This window comes from Sinocyclocheilus rhinocerous, unplaced genomic scaffold (assembly GCF_001515625.1).
Source record: "Sinocyclocheilus rhinocerous isolate Xijiao unplaced genomic scaffold, SAMN03320098_v1.1 scaffold463, whole genome shotgun sequence".
NCBI lineage: Eukaryota > Metazoa > Chordata > Actinopteri > Cypriniformes > Cyprinidae > Sinocyclocheilus > Sinocyclocheilus rhinocerous.
In genome coordinates this window covers 747359-757011 of record NW_015627535.1, presented here as the reverse complement: position 1 = coordinate 757011, position 9653 = coordinate 747359, and the positions used below count along the sequence as shown (strand labels likewise).

At 37.5% G+C, this 9653-nt stretch overlaps 1 protein-coding gene across 1 annotated transcript in view; it reads left to right on the top strand.

Annotated features, from left to right (window-relative positions):
• The window catches only part of LOC107728757 (transmembrane protein 104-like), a 35186-nt gene extending 29198 nt beyond the window's left edge, over positions 1 to 5988 (top strand). Inside the window, exon 9 of the mRNA XM_016539042.1 lies at positions 5199 to 5988. Coding sequence (XP_016394528.1) covers positions 5199 to 5962 — 764 coding nt within the window. The 3' untranslated portion in view covers positions 5963 to 5988. The remainder of the gene's footprint in view (positions 1 to 5198) is intronic.
• Positions 5989 to 9653: the final 3665 nt, after the last annotated feature.

Below are 9653 nucleotides of genomic sequence, written 5' to 3'. Positions count from 1 at the left end.
AGGATTAGGGCTGCACGATATTGGAAAAAACTCACATTGCGATATATTTTTTTTCTGCAATATATTTTGTAATATGGAAAAAAAATCAGATGACTTCAATAGCTCTATTTGGGAAAAAAAAAAAATCAGTGACTGGGGTGATTTTGTAGGCGAGTAAATCAGCATAGGAAATAAACAAATTACAAGCTGATATGCAACGGTCGCTTTGTCGCGTCCAGTGTAGACAGACTTTGGGGCCGTTCGTTTACATGTCGTGCCTAAAAACGTCATCCTGCGATGTGACTATCGCAGATGCGCACATCGCGATATCGATACTGAAACGATATAATGTGCAGTCCTAGTTTTAATGTTTTTGTCTCGTCGCTCTGGTACACGGCTTTTTAGCAACATCATATGACCCCTTTAAACCAGAAGGATTATCGCCATTGTACCTTTGATCATGACCTTATATCACACAGATGATCGCAATCTGTTCTATTTGAATATATTTTAAAATGTAATTTATTGTGATGTGATGTTATGTAATGGCAAAGCTGAATTTTCAGCATCATTACTCCAGTCTTCAGTGTCACATGATCCTTCAAAAATCATTTTAATATGCTGATTTGCTGCATAAGAAACAATTATTATTATCATCAATGCTGAAAACAGACGTGCTGCTCAATACTGTTGTGTAAACCATGATGCATTTTGTCTGTGGGAATGGAAAGTTCAAAAGAACAGCATTTATTTGAAATAGAAATCTTTCTGACCCCAAGCTTTTTAACAGTAGTGTATCTCTAATATAAATAAATATCTCCCTGAAGCCTGTTCGTTTGATAGGAATGTTCCAAGACAAGCAAGCAAGGTTGTTGATCCAGGAATGTGTCGTACTTGGCAAAATCACAATTACTGTAAGTTGCTTTGGATAGCTAAATAACAGAGTTTATGGATGATGATACTTTCACAGATAGGATGTTTTTGACATCCTCCTAATGTGCTCGCCACTCGACATTCTCCATTCACACTTGATGGTCACAGCTGGTCATGTAACTCAACATCTCACGGGTGATTTGTTAATGAAGAGTGTCCTTCAAAACCCAACACACCGTCCTTTGGGGAAACTTTAGCAATCAGTGTCATTTTGATTGTAATGCCATGACAAGTTTGACTTTGCTACATTAATTTATTTGGTCCGCTTTTTTATATCCTCCTTGTCCACCTGTGTGGTGTTTTCCGAACAGGCTCTGCTAGCACTGGTGTCAGATGCAAACATATCATAATGAATAAGACTTGAAGACACAGATACCAGTGGCATTTTCCATGGCCATCAGCATGTACACTGAGGGAATTTATAGCGTGTGATGAATCGCTGTGCCGTATGTGGCGGTATGCAATCACATCTCATCCCTAAACAAGGCCTCTGTGCTGAAGGTTAAGCGTCTATACAATGACTTGACATGTGTCAGGAGATGTCAGGAGTATTTGGATTAAGTGTGCCCTTGATTCTCTTTTCTTTTTTTCTCCTCTACCCTCCTGTTCGTTCAGTGCAACTCTTTTGTACTCTGCTATTTTTATGAAAAGGAGTAATGCATCTTGAATCTGACTACGTCCCATCCATGCATGTATCCTCTCCGGTTGGTTCTTCGGTTGCATTATCTGTCTCTGACGTTTCCCCCAGTGATTTGCAGTTCCATCATTATGTATGTCTATGTTTGTCCTCTAGTTGAGCTCTTGCGTGTCTGTTTTGCTATATTAAGCATAATGCACAATGAAGGTTACCTGTTAATGCAGTTGTTTGCCTTTGCCTTTGTGCTCTGTATTTTACCATCCTTAGCTGACATGTCTGTCATGGAATAGTATTTCTACAGCATGACAGATGTGAATTTCTAGTGTTCAATTATATAAATTTTTTTTTTCTTCAATCAGTTATTTTTTTTATTTATTTTAATTTTTTATATATACAGTCAGAAGTCAGAAAGATTTGTATAATTTTTGTTTTTATTCTTACTTTTAATTGGGTATTTTTATTAAATTTTATTAAACTGATCAAAAGTGACTGTAAAGAAATGTAAAGTGTCACTATAGATTTGTTTTAAATAAATGCTGCTCTTTTGAACTCATTTAATTCATTAAAAATCCTGAAAAAAAACATGTATCATGGTTTCCACAAAAATATAAAGCAGCAAATCAGCATATTAGTATGATTTCTGAAAATTCAGTTATTATATTCAGTTATTTATTATTATATTACATTATATTTAGTTTGCATAGGATTGCATAGGCTGTTTTGGTATGGTCACTTGGCAAGTTGTTCTGCGTCATCTCTAGATTTAGTGTAAAATGAGACCTGGTTTAACTTTTATATTTTGGTTACTTGCAAGGCCTTACAATCATTTGTAGTGGTTATTTTGTTTTTTTGTGTACTTGAAATGAGGTAATTTGTAGTTGTCCTGGCAGCATGATCTCTCTCCTGAGACACGTACCCTTTTCCTTCAACGTTGTTTGTTCTTTGCAACTAGTGAATTATTTATTCCCCTTACATGCAACCTGCCCTTGATTAATAGACTGAGATTAGTGTGACATGCACTCTGCCCCTTGTTTGCTGCCAGAATGTTTTACTCCTGCCAGAAAGAATGAATCTTTTTAAGCACTGAATGAGCATGTGTGAGGACACCTTTAATGCTAATGGAGACCTTTGGATCAGCACTGCTGTCGGAAGCACCTCCGATTAATTGCACGTCAGCTGGACTCTCACATGCGTGGACTGAACCAATCCATTTCCCCTTTGAATCCGATGGCTAGCATCTCAGATACACCTGTAGTCCCTGACCTGGCTGTGTGATGCATTAGAAAAGAGGATGAGGACTGGTTATCACTATCGGTCCTCTTTAGCTATCCGGAAACTAGGGTAGAATGGTGTTTAACAGCTACCCTTTTTGTTGTGGATTAGAACTTTAACCAGTGTAACAGTATAACCACACAACCATGTACATATTTTATTTGCTTTAATTTCATTTCTTTACCATGCTGTTAAATAACTGACAGACATCTATATATAAAGATCTCCAGGTGCAGCATTAAGCTATCTTCCTCTAGATGTTTTGAGAAAACAAATGGAGGATATGGAGCTGTCATTTTGGGTTTTTACCACCCGTGTTCCTCTACCTGGTTGTCCATGCAGGGAACATCACCTAGAGGCGTAATTAGTCCTTTTTAACCAGCTCAGCATTTTCCAGCAGCCCATTAGATCCTTAACAATCTCATCTTGTTCAGCATTGATTGCAACATTGATCAGATTACAAATGCAGAAAGTCAAGCCTTTTAATTTTTTGTCTCTTTATCAATTCAATATTATAGAAATAATGAAAAGCTTAAATAAGATAAATAGGTTAGAATTAGGAGACCTAATAATAAGGAGGCTTAATAATAAGGCTTTACTTTGAGTTTGACCTGTGGCTGTTTCTGTGTGCAAACCAATTAGTCAAACCTAACCCAGAGTTCAGTGTTAATAATGTATGTCCATTGGCGCATATGTTGTGTACGAATGCAGTGTAGCATAAGAGACTTCTTTCAGAAACATTAAATAAATCTTATGGACCATGGTATTGTACCTTCTATTGGCAAAATCACATCAATATTTATTATAAAACAGTTTTTTCTTTGCATACACCTGTGCTCAGTTTTTAAGGTAGTTTTTGCAGGTAGGTTCTAGTACTAAAATTAAACTAAAGCTTCACTATTTTAAAATGACCCAAAGTCAACTTTTTACACCATGGATTTCTGGCTAAATGAACTGGTAAAGTTTTGGTTTATTCTCAGAAGCTGATTGGCCCGTGGTTTGTGAACATTGGATGCATCAGAGCTGTGCGTCATGCCACAGTGTTGACAGACTCGAGTTGTTGCGTCAGTGGCTTCCAATGTAGACACGGTATATGAGCAGCAAGCTGTCAGTGTGGACAGACCAGAACTGGGAATTTGTCCTCTGCTCAAGTCCATCAAGACAACTCATAAAGCACATAACATACACGACAGAGACCTTGGATTTCCCAGTTGTGTCCCAAATGATGGAAGAGAAACTTGATATCTGTTCGTACAGTTCATGCTGAAACGGATTTAGTCAAATCCAATTTAACTGGATTTCAAGTCACATCCTCATGAGACTTGGATTGATTTAGTTAAACTCAGATTTCATGCATTTTTTGCTATTCAGGCTACAAAAATGGGTATATGCCTAAAAATCGGCTTTAGGCGTACAGTGTTAACAAATAATCATCTCCACTTGGCAGACTCAAACGCATGAGATGAATGTACAGTATTAAAGCAAGACACCGCAGGTGAATAGGGCAAAACGTTTATCTAATAGATATCACCATACTTCCCCAGTCGATTCACAGTTCATTTTTTTGTCTTTTTAAAATGTTGTTTAAATATGCAAATGAAGCATTGTCTAATGAAATATGCACTAATTTGCATACATTTTACAGTAATTTTTACTTACAAGAGTGACAACTGCATTCTACATCCGAATTAATTGATGAAAAACTACGATGAAAGGTAATGACAAACTACGAAATGCTTACAGAACCAAACTGAACAACTAGTTGTTAATGATATATTTAAACGTGTATCGGAGTTGGGTCTCTCTTCTGTGTCCACAGTGCAAGAAATCTCAGGGAATGAGGTCTTGTGTCAATCATCGCAAGTTCAAGAGAGTTCTGTTCTATGCACACATAAAAAACACTTTTTTGATATCTCTCTTTATCACTCCATAAATCAGAAAATAGAGGCAACAGGCAGAAAAAAAGACATTTCACTGTGTTTTTAGGAATGAAATGTTGTATCGAATCAAGCAAATGATACATGAACAAACCCATTTGTACAAACCTTCAGAATGTAGATAGGAATAAAACTGTGTTTGATGTATGTAAGTGCTACTGAAATGGAGATTTCTGGCTTAGTGCTTAAAACAAACATTTAGAGAAAACAGCCTTTAAAGACATGTAATTGAAATCTACAGATGCAAGTTTTCTTTCCACAACTCTGAAAGAGCATGTTATGAAAACCAAATATACCAAAATCTCAAAAGTGCATGAAAAAGCAATGTTTTTGACTATAGTGTGTTGCCATAAATACAACAAAATAGACTTGATCATCATATAATTACAGTTTATGATGTTGCATGATTTTATATAATTGAGTTCCTCTGTCTCTTTCAGCGTTCACCATGATGATCATCCTGGCTTTGATTCGTATTGGCAAGGGCCACAGTGAGGGCCACCCATCTGTGGCTCAGATCTCAGGTGTGCCCAACCTCTTCGGGGTCTGTGTCTACTCGTTCATGTGCCAGCACTCGCTGCCCTCGCTCGTGACGCCCATCTCCAACAAGCAGCTCATGAGCGCCCTGGTCATGGCCGACTACATCCTCATCCTGTGCTTCTACAGCCTGCTGTCCCTCACGGCCATATTCTGCTTCGATAGTTCTCTGCTGCGGGACATGTACACTTTAAATTTCACGGATAACTGCGACGTCCTGAGCATTCCAGTGTTGCGCTACTTCCTGGGCCTCTTTCCCGTTTTCACCATTAGCACCAACTTTCCCATAATAGCCGTCACGCTACGCAACAACTGGAAAACTCTCTTCCATCGGGACGGCGGCACGTACCCTTGGGTGGTGGACCGTATCGTCTTCCCGCTCATTACCCTAGTGCCGCCCATTATCGTGGCCTTCTGTACTCACGATCTGGAGTCGCTTGTGGGTATCACTGGGGCGTATGCTGGAACGGGCATTCAGTATATCATCCCAGCCTTCCTAGTATATTTTAGTCGTCGTCATCTAGAGCCCGTGTTGGGAAGGGATGCTGTAAATAAGCACCGGTCGCCTTTCCATCACACGTTCTGGGTTTGGTTTGTGATATTGTGGGCAACGTTCTGTCTAATGTTTGTGACTGCCAATATTGTCCTTACCGATGCTAAGAACTGAGTATAAAAGCAGATTTGTTTTGTCAAGCTGTGTTTTTGTTTTAATTTTTCAGGGGTGTTTGTTAGGTTATATGTTAAAAGAATGGCATTAGCTGAAGTTGAATTCAGTCTAATTTAATTCAGTGTCTAAAAGGGACAAGAAGAAGTTTTGGCATTACTTCAGTAGGACTAATGTGAGACTTTTCTTTCACAAATCTACAATCCTATTGTGAACATTCTGTTAGGCAGGATACAACAAAAGCATTTAAAATCCATATATGTGACCCATGCTGGCAAAATGAGTCACAATGAGCAACTTTTCAAAAATGAGTTCACATTCTCTATTTAAAAAAAATCTTCAAAATGATGATTTGTTGGAATCGGACAAAAAATGTCTGAGCTGCACCCGTTTGAAGTCGATAGCAAAGTCAATGTTGAGAAAAATCTAGTTAAAGTTTTCTGAAGGTTCCAAAACAAAATCACCTAGCAACCATAGATTGAAAATCTCTGGTAATATCACCAAATTTGGCACAAACCAATCTATAGGAAAATATATGTTCAGCTTTTGTTCATGCTACCACAATGCACTGTGCGGGGTGTTTTGACCAATCACAGAAGACGTTGTTGCGACTAGAGGTGTGAATCTTCACTTGCCTCACGATTCGTTTCGATAAAATGATTCTCGATGCATCCTTTCCTCAAATTCTTTTATTAATAATAATTACTATATGAATCATATTATAGTTATTTTTATTTTATCTTTGTTATTAAAAATAAAAACAAAGATGCAAATAAACTTTAGAATCAATCAAGTAAGAAAAACAATCAAATGTAAAAAGCACTGCATAGTATTTAGTGTATTCATTACAAATAAAGTAGTTCAATCAAGAGCAGGGAGTGATTCCCTCTTTTCTTGAATTGTTTGATTAACATTAATGAGACAGACGCGGCCTATATATTAAGCCCTTTTCGTGGCTTATCACTCTTAATAACTCTTTTAACATTCATCAAGTCCCACACTTTATATTCTCGTTCCTGCATGTTACTTTCAAAACGGAAACCAAAGTGCTTGCCTTTTGGTTAGTCAGACGCAAGTGCTTTGCTTCCGATAGACAAACGGAACTTTTTAAAACAACGAAGGTAGACCTCTCAGAAAATGTACAAATAAAGATCAATTTAGATGTTTAATTACTATTTGGAGCATTGGGATCGTTAGACGAGGGCTTAATTAACTTATTTTTGTGAAAACCTCAAATTTGACCAAAAATCAAGCGTAGCGTTAGTTCTGGCAGGTCACGTTAGTCAAGCTCGCATCAGCTGACTCTCAGCTGATCCCCATCAACCTATGGGAATACGACACCTATCTAAGCATTCATATATAAGGTACCTCAGCATTATCAGCAGTTTTCACATTGCTCAATAGCTAATTACCCTCCTCCATCCCCAGCTCCTCCTCTGTCAGTCAGGATTCAGTCTTCATTCTAAAATGTGTACATAACAATATTGAACTTTAACGATATCTGCAATACATTTATGTTGGTTATGTTCTGTTTAGCCTGGGGGGGTTATCGCTGCTCTCCCTGCTCTCATCCATGCTAGGCTGCATGGATGCGCAGGGAGTTCTTGCCCAGAACAGAACCATACCGCCAATCCAAACTGTATGCTAATTGTCAATCATCTTTGACGATAGTGGTTCTGACAGAATTGACATTTTTCACTTGTTTTGCCTGTAGCTTGTAATTAGCCTGTGCACATTCCGTCTCATTTTGCCAGCACGGGTAACATATGATGTGCACATTCAAAACGTCACTTCATTTGTTTGTTCTTGAGTTATGTTTGATTTTCCTCTTCAGTCAGGTGAATCGCATTAAAACATGACTGGATCACGTTTCACTTCAAAAGCAAAAATAAAAAAATCAAATAATCATATGCATATTAATTAAAATGTCTTTGCATATGTGATGTTATTTACAAAACAATTTAGCACATTTACCCCAAATTCTGTTCTGAATAATGATTTTCATTTTTGTAATAGAGGGAAAAAAATACTCTGTAGTAAAAAACTACTAAAATACTATAATACAGTGATAGGGATTTAAAACATTTAATTATCTTCATAAATTAAATGCAAAAGAAATACTACATTGATGTATAAATACTTCAAAATTTAAATATATAAAATGTAAATAATATTCCCATATATTATAAATTGTTCTCAATTTTTTATTATATATTATATTATGTATTTATACAGTTTGTTTTTTTTTGCATTTTAATAATCAGAACTTGGGGGAAGTTTTGGTTTAATTGTCTTTTTAAATTGCAACGTTCTTAAGTGTTTAAACTAAATTTAATTCCTTATTTAAAATCTTTTTGATATTGGGGTGAAATGTGGCCTTTACATGTTCTTGACAGATTTTGTGTCACCCTCTGATTTCGTTGATCTTCAGAAGAAACAACAAGCTGGTGTGTCTTTGTTCTTTTGGACTGAAAAATTGAGCCTACACCAAAAATATTCATAATATTCATCAAGTCAGACAAACAGACTGACAATAAACGCTCCATGTTTTCGTTTTCCAAGATTGTTAGCGTTTCACTGCTGGCATTTCTGCTGTTCCTAACCTGCAGCTGGCACCTCGCTGCGTCTCCTTTGCTGACGGATGGTGACACCAGCACAACGCTTGTCTGAATAATGTGCCCAGACCTGGAGTTCAATCTCAGTTCATCAGCAGATTGATAGAGGCATTGAAAGCTTCCATTTGTTCTCCATGTATGGTCTTAGCTGAAGCTCTCGGCTTCTCAAACGGGCCCCTAGGGAAGCAGGAAGGGAAGACAAACCAGATATTAAATGGACACGTCTGCCTCATGATCTACAGAGACTGATATCAATCATGATCAATATGGAGCATCTCACCGTGCCTGAGAGAACACATTCACACGGTTATTAATGTTAATGTCACTTTAGTTCTGACGAAGTTGTCTTGAGTTTGGCTTTAATTCAAACCAAATGTACGGCAGCTGATTCCCACCCTGCCTTTCATTTGCACATTTTTGGTTCACATTTGCTCCTGAAAGGGATCATTTACACAAACTCGCCATTTATTCACCCTCTTGTCATTCCAAATAGTTTGGACTTTCTTCTCTGAAACACATTTTGAAGAATGTTTCAACTCTTTTTGGAATGAAAGTCAGTGGGGTCCAGTGTTATTTTGGACCCCATTGACTTTCATTATATGGCTACAAAGAGTGAAATTAAAGTCAGTGGGGTCCAAAATAACATTGGAGTGTGAGTAAACGATGACAGTTAAATTTTAGTTGAACTATTCCTATAATGTCTCTAGTGATTTTCTATTTGTGTGTTTTTGCCACCTCATGTCCTCCTCAGGTTTTGAATGGCAACATGAATCTGTCCCAGACGTATTAGTTTGACACATTTCTCTTTTTTTCCTGTGTTGTTTGCCAGCGGTTGATTGGCTTGATCTGTGATGGGTTTGATACTGTAAAGTGATCGCTGCTCTCTGTGAGAGCGCTGTCTCCTGATCTAAGAGAACCGTATCTGAACCTGCGCTTGAGTTTACACTGTTTCTTCTGTAGGTTTGGGTTCAAACTGCTGTTGATTTAAAGGGAAATATGTCTGTAGGATCTTGTTTGTGGACAGAATGGACGTCTCCTTATTCAGTTCTTTCTCTGATGTGCTCCACAAACAAACTGTA